At 39.3% G+C, this 18,076-nt stretch overlaps 1 protein-coding gene across 2 annotated transcripts in view; it reads right to left on the reverse strand.

Annotated features, from left to right (window-relative positions):
- Positions 1–6,004: 6,004 nt before the first annotated feature.
- Positions 6,005–18,076, reverse strand: part of ITGA6 (integrin subunit alpha 6) — a 51,945-nt gene continuing 39,873 nt past the window's right edge. Inside the window, exons 15-26 of one of the 2 annotated variants that reach the window (XM_072121721.1) lie at positions 17,417–17,606; positions 17,252–17,335; positions 16,944–17,023; positions 14,917–14,994; positions 13,469–13,571; positions 11,999–12,172; positions 11,258–11,359; positions 10,171–10,281; positions 9,977–10,075; positions 9,382–9,507; positions 7,671–7,801; positions 6,803–6,942 (exon numbers count right to left, since the gene is read on the reverse strand). In XM_072121721.1, coding sequence (XP_071977822.1) covers positions 7,694–7,801; positions 9,382–9,507; positions 9,977–10,075; positions 10,171–10,281; positions 11,258–11,359; positions 11,999–12,172; positions 13,469–13,571; positions 14,917–14,994; positions 16,944–17,023; positions 17,252–17,335; positions 17,417–17,606 — 1,255 coding nt within the window. In that variant the 3' untranslated portion in view covers positions 6,803–6,942; positions 7,671–7,693. Of the gene's footprint in view, positions 6,943–7,670; positions 7,802–9,381; positions 9,508–9,976; positions 10,076–10,170; positions 10,282–11,257; positions 11,360–11,998; positions 12,173–13,468; positions 13,572–14,916; positions 14,995–16,943; positions 17,024–17,251; positions 17,336–17,416; positions 17,607–18,076 lie in introns of both variants that reach the window. The other variant, XM_072121720.1, reaches the window with a different exon arrangement.

Below are 18,076 nucleotides of genomic sequence, written 5' to 3' on the forward strand. Positions count from 1 at the left end.
GATAGCAGCCATTCCCCCCTCCCCCCCCGAAAAAAACCCCGGAAGGCATGTTAAATGCCGGCAGCTATCTCATCCTCCCTCAAAGGGGACTCACCTTACAAAAGTCAAGAGGGCTGTTGGGGCACTGCATAAAAATCCAGTAACCATATGTCTGCTTTATTTTGACATCATGTTGTTGTATTTTATTAGGACGTTAGGAAGCTTCACAGTTCGAATAAATCTTTAAGTAAATTTCAGATTTCATTATTTATTTTTAACATGTTCACTTAACGGGTACAGTAATGATTTTATTTTAGTGTATGGGTTGTTACTGACATGGCGATACCTAACGTGTGTGGTTTGTGTGGTGGTTTATATGTGTTTGGGGAACTTTATATTATATGGGGCATTTACAGTGGGTACAGAAAGTATTCAGACCCCTTTAAATGTATTACTCTTTGTTTCTTTGCAGGCAATTGGTCAAAAAAGATCAAAGTTCTTGATTTTGCTCATTAATGTACACTCTTCACCCTATCTTGACAGAAAAATACAGAAACGTAGATATTTTTACTAATTTATTAAACAAGAAAAACTGAAACATCCCACGGACCCTTTGATGTGACACTCAAACTGCCATGGTGTACATTTCGTTCTGATCCTCCTTGAGATGGTTCTACTCATTCGAGTCCAGCTGTATTTAAATTGATTGGACTTTATTAGGAAAGACACACACCTGTCTATATAAGACCTCCCAACTCAATGTGCATGTCAGAGCACATGAGAATCATGAGGTCTATGGAACTGCCCAAGGAGCTCATAGACAGAATTGTAAGAGAACAGTGGCCTTGATAATCCTTAAATGGAAGAAGTTTTGGACAACCACAACTCTTCCTTGTCCAACTGTCCAGCCAAACTAATCATCTCTGATCCGTCTCATCTCTATTTCTATGTGTTAGATACTATTACAATGTCCAGAAGCTAAATGAAAGTGTATGGGGGAGTTGATAAAACCCCTTGTGGCTGAAAAGTTTAGGCTCTTCTCTCCTGGGAACCCTCAGGCCTACAGGACTCTGAGCTATCAATCAGAGTCTGCCTTGGAGTATGGCGTAGCAGCTCCTCACCTCCAGCCTGATACTATGATGCGGTGGTGTCGCTGCTGATGACGTTGGCCGGCCGCGGGAACCGGAGCATCGGGCACCGAGCATCGGACCGGCCGAAGTTGAGTATGTAAGTTTGTTTTTTTATGTGCTTGGCAGGTCAAAATGGCGCCTCCTCTTAATTCTTTGGGTCAGTACGATCGCGGTGATTCCAAATTTTTATGGGTTTGTAGTGTTTAAAAAAATTCAGACACCCATAACTTTTTCATACTCCAGAGCTGCGCACAGTGTAATTTTTTTTGGATGAGATGACGTGTGTGATCCCTTAATTACTTTTTCAAAGGACGTCCACCGCAGGGGATAATCGTTTTCATATTTTGATAGATCAGGCATTATGGGACACGGTTATGTGTTATGGTTTTATTTGGGTGAACCTTGCACCAGCACAGATACTTATCCTCTAAGTTACTGGTTATGGCAATTAAATATTTAATTTCCTTCAGTCTTTGTGGCCATAATCTCTAGATTTGGATGGTGAAAATCCCTTTTTCATCCCTCAAAATATTTCCATAGCAATCCTGCCATTCTCTATACCACATTCTAGGTGTAAAATGTAATAACTTCTTACTTAACTTTTTTTTTTTATATAAAAACATCTTTATTTCACGTTTTTTATTTTACAAATATCCACAGGTCATATATTCACTGTATAGAACTAGTTAGTACAAAATGAATTGCCATAAATGTGACACAGAGACCTGCGTATAACACTGTACATCTCATAGAAAAGCAAAATGTACATTTGGTAAAATGATGGGGAAAAAAAACAACTAAAGAAGAAAATAAAATGTTAAAACATGGGTTAGGAGAATGCGATACTACAAGCCATGTGATGTCTCCTGTCCCAGGGGACACTTGTCCAAAGCTATGATTCTGCATAAGATCAATAACAACATTAGTTTTAGTTTCTAAATTTGCATCCAGATTGATAAGATCCTTATTCATTTTATACTTTTATACTCATTTTATAGAGGCAGATTCTTTCTACCTAAAGCCACCACTAGGTGGAGTGTAGGCACTTACTGCATAACTCTGTGTAACTGAGATCAATGTAAACATTGTATACAATAGATTCCTAAGCTCCACCTAGTGGTGGCTGCAAGTAGTCAAAATTTGAGGTGGACATTTATCATTCTCACTGTTTTGCTGCGTTGCTGTAACTTGCACCTAGTTTATAAAATGTATCATGATTGCAATAAATTATGACAGATCTTTAAGTCAAAGACTTAGTTGTTACTCCAGTATTTACACCACCAGCCTTGTTGAAGTGAGACTGTGCCAATTTTTTGGTACTCACAATACTGTAGATATTACCCCAGGCGGGCGGGATTGCTGTGCTGCACCAGCAGGGCATTTCTACACCAAGTCTGCCACAGCCTAAATTATAGGCAGAAATGCCTTATGCCAGCCCAATGAGCTGCCGACTGTGCCTCCCTTTACACCCACTCGGTGTAGAGGTGGTTTGGGGGGGGGGGGGGGGGTATTGGTGCAATTCCTGCCTGTATGTCAGGAATTGACCCTTTTTCAGGGCTTGTATACCAGATAACTGGCAAACAAGCCCTGATAAACGTGCCCCATATTTTCCATAACCGTTCAGACAAAGAAAATACATATTATTCATTAAATCTCAACATCTCAAGAAATAATTAACCCCTCTGAGCAGAGCGCGAAAACAGGACTCAAGATCCTATATACATGTCAGCATAGTTACAAATAAATTCTTTATCCAGTGTTGACTTAGGCACCCGAGCAGCGGATGACAGAGGAGATATAAGCCACCTGTCTTCCTTATGATATAATACAGTATTTATATGTTTTTTATGTTATTTGGAATGTTTATATACAATGAGACCTACTAGATATACATGTGAGAGGTGGCTCTGTGCTGCGTTACTCATGGACTACCTTTGATTCATGGACTACCTTTGATGCTATGGCTTAGTTTGGCATGATGAAGTATGAATTTGTTAAAGGGCTACAAATCATCTGCAGTAAACTGCACCGTGTGAACCTGACCTTGTGCCTGTGTAGCAAGTCCTATGTAGCTAAAATGGTAAATTGCTATTAGTCAGTTTGGTTCCGAGTATGAAACTAGGTCTTCCACACTCTGCCAAGGACGGGACTCCTTGCATCATAGTGATATATGATGCAACTTATCCCTTCCTACCCGCTGAACAGTAGCGCCGATGTGTAAGTTTGGCACCGCTGTTATTAGGTACTTAGGTCTAGAATGTAGCTCTAGTTTTAATGCACTCTTAAAATGTCCTAAAATGTTAAAATACTGGACCTTATGTACAAAATAAATCAGATTTAAAGATTTGTCCGGAGGTCCGATAACAGCGAAACACCTGACCATGGTTTATTCTGGCATTGCAACTCAACTCCATTGAGATGAATGGGGATAAGTTGTGATACCAACATAAACAATGGTCATGTGTGGCACTGTTTTTCAACCTCTGGACAAACACCCTAGTTGCCCCTCGCAAACAATGTTCAATTATGGCAACACAGCTGAATTCGGATTTGTTTCCCCCATGTAGAAGCTAATTATTTTAACACTATCCATTTTCAGTAGCTTGCACATTTTTTTTCCATTTTGGTTTCTCTGTATTTTTTTCTAAAATAATAGCACCTTAAACCCCTATATATTGTGCCAAGCAGTCATTCAGCAAGATAATATCTTTACTTTTTGTTTCATACTTTTGATATATATATGCCAAAAGGGAAAGCCTGCCCCTTATGGGGGCGCAACAGAGTTATGTTTGTGTCATGGGCAATGTACATCCTCATCGTGTCCCTTTTTTCAGACCAGCACATATTCACAGAGGTGTCTGAGAACAAATCTGTTCTGGGTGATCATGTAAACCAATCAGAGCCCAGCTTTAATTTTCCCACAGCAGTTTTTAAAAAGAAAGCTAAGCTCTGATTGGTTCCCCAATCTAATTTTGCTTTCAGACACCTCTGATAAATCTTCACGAATGTGAATACAGGTGGTCCCCTACTTAAGGACACCGACTTACAGACAAGCCATAGTTACAGACAGACCCCTCTGACCTCTGGTGAAGCTTTCTGAATGCTTTACTATAGTTCCAGGCTGTAATGATCAGCTGTAAGGTGTCTGTAATGAAGCTTTATTGATAATCCTTGGTCCCATTACAGCAAAAAATGTTTACACTCCAATTGTCACTGGGGCCAATTTTTTTTTAGTCTGGATCTATAATTATAAAATATACAGTTTCGACTTGCATACAAATTCAACTTAAGAACAAACCCTCCGGACCCTATCTTGTACGTAACCTGGGGACTGCCTGTATGTGGTAGATGTAGCGATCTTAAGATATAGTAAACTGAGACGTGTTGGGCTTGTTGTTTCCCTCTGTAGAAATAACATTTTATATGTACACATCACAGTATTTACACATTCAAAAATGCCAACAATCCTTTGGCCGTGAGGAGATCTCACTGGCACAATGCAGACAGATCTATTCACACACTAATCACAACACAATATGTAGTACTGCATAAAAACAAAATATAAGGCCACACTTGCCAGTGTGATGCGCACCACACTCACAAGTGTGGAACCGGCCTAACACAATACAAAAAGCATTAGTATAACGTACATCATTTAGATTATACCAATAGCTACACCCCAACAGAAAAGCAGAAGAGAGATCTTTGGCCTTTAAGTGTATTTTATCACCTATACACAGTTTAGGCGGCCATTTTCAAAGGCATGTGGGATATCAGCGTTACAAAATGGCTGCCTCCGTTGTGCAAATCTGAGACGTATACAAAAGGCAAAAGGGAGCAATAAATACCTCACAGGTTCAAGCTATTTACAAAGAGAACATTGAAGCGTTGTCGCTAGATGTGGAATCTGATTTACAAATGTTACCGTGCGGACAGAGAACCATATTGCACATTTTTTGTTTTTCTTTACACCTAAATCATTTCGCATTCTCTAAACCATGAGGAATGTGTATTAAAAGCGGAAGTAAATGTGTGATACCATTCTGTCTGCATGGCTAGCTTCACATCCACTTACATTAAAAAAACGTGAAAAACTACGTTACATCTCCGTTAGGTCTTATGGTTTTCACTCAAAATAACTAAAGGAAATAACTGGAGAGCTCGTAAAACACGGAACAGGTAAAAGTTATTCCGTACGGCGGCGTGCGCCTATTGCCGGCCTATGGGGGATGTATATGCGACGTATATACGTCAGCCGTATATATACGTCCCCCAACGGCCGTATGAATGAACCCTAACATTGCTCTGAAAACATCCACCCTGGTTTTTCAGCCTCATCAGTGAAAAAAAACGATGTCCCATCTGTTTTTTTTTGCATACCCATAGACTTCTATTTCCTACCTTAATCCGCTTCCGTGAAAAAATAGGACAAGTTTCATAATTTTTTCCACTGACAACAGATCACTGATACATGCCAATGTGAAAAAACCCATAGAAATCAATGGCTTTGTGAGGCATCCGTGGAAATCACTGAACCACAGAGTGAAAAACAACGCCAATGTGAAAAAACCCCTAACTGAAGGAAATAACTGAAGACGTAACAAAGATGTGAACAAATAATATCCCGACCAAATAATCTTTAGGCCGTGTTCACACGTTGCATGTAGAAACATAGTTTAAAAGCTGTGGGGAGGAGTTTGGCCTGACTGTATTACAACAAGATTGCTTAATGTAAACACAATGCTAATGAGGTTTTAACGCAACGCAAGCTCCTCCCCACAGGTTTTGAATTGCAAAGCAATTAAACGCAATGCCAACGCAACGTCCAAACCCAAAAAATCTAGCCATTTGAAGTGCAAAGGGTGGGAGCGTGAACCTAACTTCATATACAATCATTGTAATAATGGGGTTGTACCAATCCCGATAGGCACTCATTGTCTACACTGAAAACCAAAGCTATATGCCAGTGAGATGACTGTATAGATTTGCATAGGTGATATTACTAAAGTTTGGTAAGTGTCACAGATTCATGTGTTTTTAAGGCAAACAGATCACAGATCTCATTAGATTTCGTAAGAAGGTCTTATAGCCGCTATAAAATCCTCTTTACATTATTAATGCACTTAAAGTAATTCAGTGGCTGGCCTCCATTATTGCATAATAACAGCAGAACAGCATTAAATAAAACATAGCACCCCTTTTCCCCAACACTTTATACACCTATTACTCGAATCTTTACCAGACAATGACTATAATTTCACAAATAATAACCTACCAGGACTAACCCTAAAGCTGGAACCTGGTTCACATTTCTCCCTGCAGCACCCACTACAGGGGAAATGCAGTATTACATGGTGTCCACCTCCAAGAATTGGCATCAATATAATACGCTGAGAAGTAAGAGCTATGGATGCTATGGAGATGGGAAACCCTCAATGATATCCATATTCCTTATAGAGCACATAAATAGGGGGTTATCCTTAATGGATGAAACCTTTAATGCATTGTCACTCGCTTTCCTCAGTTCATAAACCTAAAATATTGTTTCAGAGCAAGTCACATACGTCTTGGATTGAACATCCAGACAGTAATAGAGTCTATGGTTTCGCACACATTCGGTTCAATCCTACTGAAGAAACCCTGATTTTATTAAAAAAATAAAATTGCATTTCTAGGAATAACTTTCATTTTCGTTCCAATTGGTGACCCATTGCTTTTTTTCAGTATTCGGTTTTAATTTTCCATCGCTGTATTGGCGTTCTTCTTTGGGGATGCGAATGGCGTGGTATCGGGGGACGTTGTCATCGTACCTGGAACGTTTAAAAAATCCACACTGGAAAGAGAGACAAGATGGGAAGAGTTAGAATGGGAAGTACGGCACAGCTCATTCAGGCTCAGTGTGAACAATGGACAATATGGATATAAATATGGAAACAATTTATCAACCCGGAGGAGCCGACAGAGAAATGTGACAAAGCTGCATAACAGGATATATAAACACTGTACAAAATCTGGACATCTCCGCAAATAATTGGTGAGGGGGGCCTATCTTTTTAGGCTATGTCCAGAACATGGCGGCCATTTTGAAAGCCACCATATTGGATCAAGGACAAGTTTTTCCAATGGGAAGCTGGTCATGAGACCACAACCTTAGCTGTGATTTATACAAACACATTAGGGATAAGGATGTTTGTCATTGATAAACATAATACCCTGTAATATACTAATTTGGTGGGCATACACTCTTTCATTAATTAAATAATAGTTTTCATATTTATGGAATTTTCCAATAATAAAAGTATAATAAAATAGAAATTAAACATTGAAAAGACACATACAGAACGGTATAAAGGTATTTTTAGTACTTTTCCCATGCATGAACATGTTACATATATGAGCTTTAATGAAGCCATACGCCGCCAGACCAGACAAAGCAAGAAGAAGGATATTCAATGTAAGGATTAATGAAAGATTTCTGCAGCGAAAGCGATGGGTTATGCTTTAAGGAAATCCACCAGCCAATCCAACACCCAGAAAGCAGTGATTTAAATAATCATTTACCAATCACAGGACGCTGATCAATACTATGCGTCAGAGGTCAGCCTCTCTTTATCAGACGGCTGAGTGTGGATTTCAGCCTTGTGATAAGGGGCATCAAAATCATCTTGCTTACTTCTCTTGAAAAAGCCACACTATGAAAGAATGAAGGTTACATATTGCATGATTTATGATGATTGGAGGGGAAAATTGAAAGCACAACCAAAAAATATCAGTGAGGCATGTCATGGTAAAGCGGAGGTCACAGTGGTAAGGGCCTGCGAGGGTTGATGTCCTAGTTGGGTATACATGATTCCCTAAAGGGTTTGTCCCAACTTAGGAAGCTATCCCAGAACAACAAGGTGATCAGTGAAGTCAGGATCAGCAGGCGTCCCGCCATTCAATTCTATGGGAGCTGTCCAAGCCCAATGCTCAAATTTATCTGGCAGATAGCCAAGCGCCGTGCTCTGCTAATTCCGACACTCCCATCAAGCTGAATGGAGCGGTAGGACACATACTTGTTTCTGCAGCTACACCCACTGGTAAGGACAGGAACGCCATTCTACAGATCACTGGGGATCCTACTTCTATGATCTGAGGTAGTCACAAGAGTTGGACACTCGCCGATCACCTTATTATCCTCTAAGTTAAGGTATAACTTCCTAAGTTGGGAGAACCCCTTCAAATCCACTTCTTAGATCAAGGCTTTAGATGGTATTCCTCCTTCTAATTCCTACCAGTGACATATTTAGAACCATCCAGAACCATCAGTCAATTCATCAAAGACAATTTAATTAATAAAAAGTTCCCATCCCTAGCCCACCATGAAATAATCCAAAGGGTTTTTTAGGTCTGAAATGAGTGTATAAGTCATCAATATCAGAATAGCTTATCTATGGGGGAGCTAGCTTTTAGACCCAACCGATCTGATAATTGAGGATCATATATCCGCTTCCCGTACCCTTGGACGTTACATGTATTTTGTGTCATGCCTAACTAGTCAGAAATGTTTTTCATGGATCACTCATACAATATAGTATATGAAGATTAGTGGAAACTGGATGACAAATAAAAGTTGGCCCTGTTTAGTGTAAACCGTCTTGAGTTGCTAAAATAAATTATATAGCAGGATTTTTTAATAAAATATTCCAAATCATAAATGGCAAATAGCGAATTAGCTTTGAATGATTATTCTGCAAATTAGGTAGCAAGAACTGAGCTGTAAAATGAGCCAGGACGCTACTCTTCATCCCCCCAACCCATGAACTTTTCTTCTGTTACTGATTTAATGGTGAGACATCCCTATCTTCAATGCCAATGTATACAGGCAGTCCTCTACTTAAGAACACCCGACTTACAGGCGACCTCTAGTTACAAAGGGACCTCTGGATATTGGTAATTAACTGTACTTTATCCTTAGGCTACAATAAACAGCTGTAACAGTTATCACAGGTGTCTGCAGTTAAGCTTCATTGTTAATCCTGGTTCTTATGGCAATCCAACATTTTTAAAATCCAATTGTCACAGAGACCAAATAAAATTTTGGCTCCGTTTACAATTATAAAATATACAGTTCTGACTTGCATACAAATTCAACCTGAGGACAAACCTACAGAATCTTGTATGTAACCCAGGGACTGCCTGTAGTGAGGCTCACTAAACTCAATATCATTGTGAAATTTAAAATGTCATTCCTTAGGAGGTAAATATTATAAATACCCATTAATATACTCACCTTCCACAATAAGAACACTAATAGTGCAAGCATTAAGATTCCGGCTAGGATAGCAACCAATATAATCCACCAAGGTACTCCGCTGTAATGCACCTGCGTCTTCTCTGGGAATACGGTCACACGCACCTATACCAAAGTGAATAAGGTAAGTTTTCAGAATCTTTTTTTAACCACTTAATTCAACTTAATTCTGACCAATCATCTGGCTTAAGATGATTGGTCACAATAGACATGCCAAAGGTTGGCCACCACTGCTATATGTGATTAACTACTGAGAATCCACTGGTTGTATATGAACTTTACTTCTATATCATCACGGATGCACAAAGTAATGACTAGCGCATGCACAGAACAGTGATCATCTTATGTGGATGAGCTTCCATAATAGATCTTCTCCAGAAAGTAGAAACCAGCCCTTCTAGCACCACCTATAATACCACCTACACCACGCTTTAAGTCAATGGCCGACCCTCTAAAAGACCTTTTCTCGGCTAACCATCTCCGCAAAAAGATTCAGTCCTTTGTGTTGGAAATTTATTAAATGCTACTGTATAGACAAGACATAAATCTTTACAATTTACCAATAGTAATTTACCTGATAAGCCTCATTTGTCCATTTAATGTTGTCGGCTGTGGTGTCGAGGCTGATTGAGGCTTTCACAATAATGTCCAGATAGCTCATTTTTGAATATTCCTAATAAGAAAGGTAAAAATTGGAAGATGAGCGAGTGCAATGCAATAAATTTATGGATGTAAAGCACAATGTAGATATTTTGCAAGCAATAGTACCTCAAGGAATGTGCTGTTCCATAACCTGGAGCGAATGCCTATCACAGCATTAGTATCCAGACCTTGAAGAGGGCATCTAATGGTCACACACCTAGCATGAGAGTTGCAATCCTGAAATCAACAAGAGACATATTAACAATGGAACATGTGAACGAAATCAAGAAGAATGAATGTGATGGGTAAAGCATATAAAGTTATGGGATCTTCAGTGTAAGTGAATTGGTCTGGATTCTGGTTCCTGTTCCTGCTGTGGTCAAGTAGGTAGAAGAGTAAGAGAAAGTACTTATTTTAGTAAATTAGATATCCAATGAGCCATCTAAGGACTTCCTCCATTGCTTCAACTCAATGGCCAAAATCTTTAATATGTGCAGCTTTCAAAAGCACCACCACCAGGTTCCACAAGTGTAGCCCATAGTGCATATATTTGAAGAGTAAGACATGTTATATGGGTCAAATTGTTGGGATGTTGATGTTAACTGGACTGGACTGGATGTTAATGGACACTGATTCAGAAAGGTGACTCATTTTGGAGTCAAAGCTTCTTGATCCCTACCAATATAAGATGTAAAGGAAATCTAACTTTAAAATCAAGCATGGATAAACCAAGGACACTTACTCATAGACCCAGGCACGGTGACTGTGGTAATCTTCTTATATTTGTTATCCATGGCCTCCTTTCTTCTAAAATCAACTTTTAAAATTATGAAAATAAGACAGAAAGGCTTTGGGCTTGTTACAGGATCCCTATGTGCTCTAGCTTCTTTTGTCACACTACAGCAGCACATCTCAGTCTACAGCATAGAGTGGCTCTGGTAACATCCACAGAGCCTTTCTGGCTTATTAGAATAATTGTCAAAGTCGATTCTAGATGGAAGGAGGCCATAGATATAGAAGTATACATATAAGAAGATTGGATCTATGAGTAAGTGTCCTTGCTATATCATGTATGTTTTGGTGTTGGATACACAGGGAATTGAACAGTGATGATTTTGTTTTTAAGGTTATATTTTTAACAATCCTTCATGTAATATAGAGATTTTTTACATGTTTGTCCAGATACATAGAAGAAAAAATCACTAGCTCTTACCAGTGTCATGTACTTCCTATCTGAGAAAAATGAAATTTGTTTGCCGTCTGGATCAGTTTGTTTTTCCCCAAGTTCACGTCTGTTTCGACTTTTACTAGACTCCTGTCACAAAGAGAAAATGACATAAACTTAAATTGCATGATGTCACAGGATGTCAATGTCACTATAGTATACAATACAATAATACGGAGAATAGTGTGAATAGAGCCTTGGTGAACATATTGGGGCTTATTTACTAAGGGTTGCGCTGCTCACTTTTGTTGGACTGCGCACCTTTTTCGGGAAACACGCGGCTTGCACAGGTATTTAACAAGTGTCTGCACTGGGATTTTGCCGCATGCAATCCTTTTGTGTTGCAGCTGCGCCGGCTTCCATGCGGCACAATTTAGGGGGCGTGCCGCCGGATGATCCGACTGATTCGGACTGAGCACAGGATTTAACTTTCAAATTGTGTCACAAGCCCAAGCACTTACATGCACCACTAAAAAGATGGTGAACTCTATTAGACCTGAGCGGGGAAGCGACACATGCACGATCTTAGTGAATCGCAGCACAGTGCATTATCGTCAGAAAAAAGCACTTTCGGGGAACTCCAGCGGCCGGGTATGTAAATGTGCCCCATTGTGTTATGTATCATCTGCAGCTAACTTTTTGTGAACCAAGACTCGGTAGGAAAATTTCACAAATTAACTGTCTCATACAGATGTAATTTTCTACTGTAATAGACACAGTGTAACATACCAACAATTTCAGGGAGTTAATTTCCGTAGATGGAGAACATGCGACCTTGTCCAGCCCCTTGGAATGTATATTAACAACATACAGCAACCATTTTCCATTGTTGATTTCTTTTGGCCACTGAATCTCTAAAAATGCCGTTCCCAGGGATTTTAGAGGTCGTCCAAAGTTAGTAACCTGCAAAAGTTGTACACATACAAGGAAGTAAACATAAAAATGTAGGCAGACTGTAAGATTTGTAGAAGACATATCATATAGATACATGCATTATTGTGTAACAAGGACTTAGTTTTTAGGGATTTCTAATTTTTTTTATTGAACAAAAATCAATGTTTATTCTTGAACCAAAAAAAATCTACATTTCTTCAACTCTATTGGTGTCACCATATTGTGGAACATTATAACTCTCCAAACCCGGAATTTCCTTGTGAATTTCCTGTGACTCTGTTGCCTTTAGAATCATAGCACTCAATTTATAGAAATGGCACTTTCTGTGAATGAACCCCTCCATATATCTGCTTGTACCGCATTGCAATTGTAGGCTCCATCCTCCTCCTCCATGCTGTTTTCAGCTGACAGGCTGGAGGGGGTAATATTATCTTCTGGATATCACAATTCTGGTGTCCTTTTAAGGAGAATCTCCTCTTTAATACTGCATTGGGTTGTGTTTCTAGGTGCAACAGACTTAGGAATATCCACATTTAAAGTTCAGTTGGTAGTGGAAGCTTTATACGAATGTTTCATTTAACAGATGATATATTCTGTGGTAGCTAGCAACACAATAATCCTCAAAATGATCCTCTTTAAAATGACACCAGCAGTGTGTTTCTAGGTGCCATGGCTCAGAAGCTATAGGGCTTATTCTCAGAGGAAGGGCTTATATTTCAGCCCCACTGAAAAATGCTGAAACAACATTCTAGGGCTTTTTTTTCAAAGAAACACTGTAAATCCAAAAATGAAAATAGTACTTCATTAGCCAATGAAGATGCTGCTGGAGGTTGCTTGATACTTTTCGATACAGGCCATACAAACCAATAATATAGACACCCCATAAAAATTCTAGGCACATTACCTATTTGGTTCCTTGATACTGTATTTCTAAGTCATGTATTAAGGCTTTTTAATGGGTGAGGCACTGAGTTAGGCCAAAAACAAACATAGCGAAATCACCGCAAGTTGCCTCAACAAGTCATGAACTCAAGTCCGTAAGCTGCGGCAGAAACCAGCCATTGTCAAAATCACAGCAGAATGGTCACTGCGGACATTATACAATGTTTTGGCTATGTGTGTTCTGGACCTTACAGGGTATCTGCCATGAAAGGTAACAAGAGAGACTAGTGATTTTATGATTGCAGTGTAAAATCTATGACATAAAGTGTGTGCAATATCCTGCTAAGGCTGCAGGGGGCGATGTAACTTCAAAAATGGATCCAAGACATCTATGACACAAGCTCAATCTGAAGCGGTACTTACTCTGAAGTCAATGTTAACCAAACTTCCAATTTCATCTTCTGTTTTCATAGCACTTTCTCCAAGGATTTTGCCTCCAAAGTACACCTGAGAAGGATCTGCCATCCTGGTGAGTAACAGAAATGTACACTGTACATCAAGTGGGTCTCACATTAGACGAATTTCTGACCTATTAGACCTTTGTGAGCTATGAGGTGCTTAATTATAAAAATCTCACCAGTGCAGGAAAACCAAGAACTACTGTAGTTTTGTGAAACAAATATGTGCAAAAGGAAGATTATTTATTTAGATGTTCCGCCTCATCAATTAATATTCTGTGCCTTGTACTAATAAAATAAATCCAAATGCGGTAAAATTGAACGTAAAACGATTGGGCTGTATATTTACGGATTTTACTGTGCAGTCCACATAACACATGATCATTTTTTGGGTCAGTATAATCAAAGAGATACCAAATTTATATTGATTTTATTATGTTTTGATACATTTTAAACATTTGTATCTTATGCACAAAAAATATTTTCATCGTATCACTATACTCTGACATTCTTGGTTCGGAGCTGGGTGAATTGTCATAATTTGCATGAGCAGCTGACTTTTCACAGATATGAAATGAAATATATTTTTTTAATTTTGATATTTTCTGCATTTTGGGATGTGGAGGATCTTAACACACTTCTGATTATGTTCATTTTTATTCTAGGGAACTCTTTTTTTTATTTTTAAACATTTTGTTACCTTCAGATCCCCTGGTGTGATTAAACCCTAGGGGTCTGATCATCCATAAAACATATTGCAATACTATCGTATTGCAGAATATTGTGGATCTTTAGCATCTGAATTAGGGGTTCAAATTAGTTCATTCTATGAGAGCCATGGTAGCTTGTCTGTAATAGCAATAGATTCCCCCCCACAGATAACACTGCGGGGGAGAGGGGAGTTTAGGGGTAAAATGACATATGTCCATATTTGTCTGCCATGTGGAACCATGCACTGCGTAGACTAATTGCATCATTACTAACAATACAGATTAAAACTTAAGTTTCCTTGTAAGGCTTCTTGCACATGAAAGTGTGGTACGCCCATGCCAGCACCCGGGTGTAGCCTACATTCAACTGGAGATGAGGAGGGTTGAGCGTAGCTCACCCCTCCCCTCTCCATAGGGATGTCTGGTGCCCAGCTTTACGTACAGGGAAAGATAGAGTATGCTCTATATTTTTCCTGGTGATGGAACGGTGACATGTTTGTGCTCACCGTACTACGACCATGTGCCATAGGCGGATATCTGGCTGGATATATGTCCCCAGAACGTTTGTGTGAAAGGGACCTCACTTTGTATCAACCAAGAATGATGGTTCCAGTGCTTTCCCTTCATTATAAAGCTCCCATATTCACTTCAAAGTGGCTTCAATGCTCAGCTTAGCTTTATATGTGTTGATATATAAACTTACCCAGATAAAGAAAGCAGAAGTTCAACCACAACTCGAGCCTTAGCAAGTACTGGTCCCAGATCGGCTTGAGAGCTGGTTCTGTAAGATTATATGAAATGAATATGTGTTAGTTTATTCATTTTTATTATACCATTATCTCTTCTTATTCATTAGTATAGAATATGAATAGTCATGGTTACTGTTCTAGTCAACAAGATAACTATAGCCTAAAACTAAAATAAAGCACATGGGGACAGTTTCTTCGACATTATATTGGTGACATTACATTGGCGAACCTTTTAGAGACAGAGAGCCCAAACTACAACCAAAGACCCACTCATTTATTACAAAGTGCCAACACAAAAATTTATTTGCAATGAAGCTCCTTGCTCTATCACAGCTCTATCATATCAGCACCCTGAGGACACCAATAAAGCAGAAAAAAGGAGAAATTGGATGATCATTGTAAATTCTCTCCAGGGTCCCCTAAGCCGGAAGTATTGTCTGGGACCGGACCATGAGCTACAATGATAATTCAGATCTGTCCACACCTTCCCAATCCTCTAGTAGTCCCAGGTAGAGCTGTCACTTTAAAATATCTCTGTGCAAAGCAAGACCCAGGCTGTCTGGGACTGCAGGAAGATACCTGGAATTCTCTCTGGTGACAGCCTGGGTGCCCACAGAGAGGGCTCTGAGTGTCACCTCTGGCGCCCGTGCCATAGGTTCGCCACCACTGCTGTAGGTACAGATACAGAGAAAGCATGCTACTCTTAAAAGGAACCTGTCATTTCAAAACCCCACAATAATCCTTGAGCAGTACCTTACAGATAACTGTAATTGTGTCTTAATGGTTCCTTTATGGAAACTCAGCTCAGTAAAGTTTGTAACCTGCATATCTGTTAACATTTGTCGGTACTGCCGACAGCTGCCTATCAGCCAATTGAGTGGGGGTAGTGCAGAGGGGCATGCTAAGGTTTGGGTGTACAATGCAAAACAGCCGTGATGAGTTGGCGGAGCTTGACTGCATCAAAGAGCTCTCCCAACTCCTTGACTGGATCTCAGAAAAACAAAATTGGGGAATAAAAGTTTTTTTGGGACAAAGTACCAAGGCAAAGGAACCATATTGGAACCATTAAGACACAATTAAAGGGGTATTCCCATTTCAACAAGTAATTGATATTGTTTGAATTATGAAAGGTTATGCAAATGTTCAATATACTTTTTGTATCAATTCCTCACAGATTTCTAGATCTCTGCTTGCTGTCTTTCTATAGAAAGCTTCACTATTTACCGTACTTCCAGTGGATAGAAATCTGACCATGGTCACACAGGTGCACGGCTCATTATATCACACAGCTCTGGTTACTCTCTATGATACTAACGAGCCGTGCACCTGTGTGACAAGTCAGATTTCTGTCCACTGGAAGTAAACATAGAAGCTTTCTATAGCAGGACAGCAAGCAGATATATAGAAAACCGTGAAGAATTGTTACAGAAAGTATATTGAAAAATTGTATTGTTTTTCATCATACAAACAATAAAATTAATTTACCTAATTGGGAATACCCCTTTAAGTCATCTATAAGGTACTGTCCAGGGTTTATTGCTAGGTTTTAAGGTGACAGGCTCTTTTTATTAAATAAAAAAAAATAATAATAAAGTAGCCACAGCAAAAACTGAGTTTTCCTGGAATTCGAGAAAGATATATAAAAAAGGGGTTACTCGTCTTGTCTGCTGTCTGTAGTATGCAGTTTAAGCTTTTCGTACACCTGCCTAAGGATTCTGATGAGGTAAAATAAGTTGAGATGTTACCAACTAACTAACCAGTTGAAAATTGTTTTGTCATTACTATAGATGGGCAGGTGTTTTTGCCACCTTGAATTCTGAAGATTTTAATCCAAAACCAACAATGTGGGAAAACTGGTGCTGAACAAGTGAATTTGTGATTTTACAAGCAATTGAACATCATAGATTCAGCGCAGATAGGAAAACTCTTGTTTATTCTCTAACATATTATATTAAATGAGTTAAATTTAGAGGTCACATACGTTTCCAAAGAGAGAGGAATCTGCAGTTCCTTGGTGTCAACTGTTATTGCACTCGTACTCAAAATCAGGTAGAAGGTCACCTATAGGAATGGAACATAATGTTACTCACAGACACATCTGCAGATTTGTTTAAAATAATTAGACTTGATAATTGTAATATTAACAAGACACTGCAAGGCAAATTAATACATGAAGGCTCTTCTAGTAATGTAATGTATAGACATCCGAAGTCTGGTTAAGTTTACTAAGAGACTACCCCCATTATGATGTATACAAATGTCCAGGGGATTAATCTATGAATTACTTACATTAGAATCTCTTTTGAATGGATTTCCAAGCTCACACTCCACTTTTGATCCATTTTGGTTAGCCGAGCAGAAAAAATTACGCTCCTACATTGGCATTAGAGAATAGATTGTTACTCATAAATAATGGATACTTGATAACAGCAGATTAGTACTTGTATTACTTACAGGGTTTTTACTTAAGACCTTGAATGAGGAGAATGATAAGCTGTCTGGTAGATCGGCAACAAGTCTTGCTTCATGGGCATCATCACCGTCTTTTTTCGGATTGTTTGGATCTGAGGGTTTATTGGTCACTGTGATTTCCAGAGCGATAGCGTTCTGATCTTGAAGAGCCAGGACTGGAACCCCGTTGTCACTGGGTTGAAGAATTAAATAGCCATGATCAGAATGGAGAACCCACAACTATTATTGTAGTTCGGAGAAAAGTTTGTCAGTTCAGATTTTGTAACATTTATGTCCACACATGGGGGGACATTTATCCGGATTTGCACACCAGTTTTCTGGCATACAAGCCCTGAAAAAAATTGCAATGCTTTGCACACTGCCAGGAATTGCAATTATTCTCCTTTTTACACCACCTCCAAGCCAAGGGAGTATGAAAGGGGCCGCTGCTGGTGCCTCCTGATGTATCTCACGGCAATGGAGGGGTTGGACCTTCATCATACGTTGGCGGATGAGCGCCAGCGTATGATAAACTCTGGTGCTCCAAATCTGATTGATATCAAATTGATATACTCTGCAGATTCTACATCCACAATGGGGCAAATTTACTTATCCAATCCTGTCGCGATCCCCGATTCGGACGGTCCGACGAAGATGAAGTCC

This window comes from Engystomops pustulosus, chromosome 8, assembly GCF_040894005.1.
Source record: "Engystomops pustulosus chromosome 8, aEngPut4.maternal, whole genome shotgun sequence".
Classification (NCBI taxonomy): domain Eukaryota; kingdom Metazoa; phylum Chordata; class Amphibia; order Anura; family Leptodactylidae; genus Engystomops; species Engystomops pustulosus.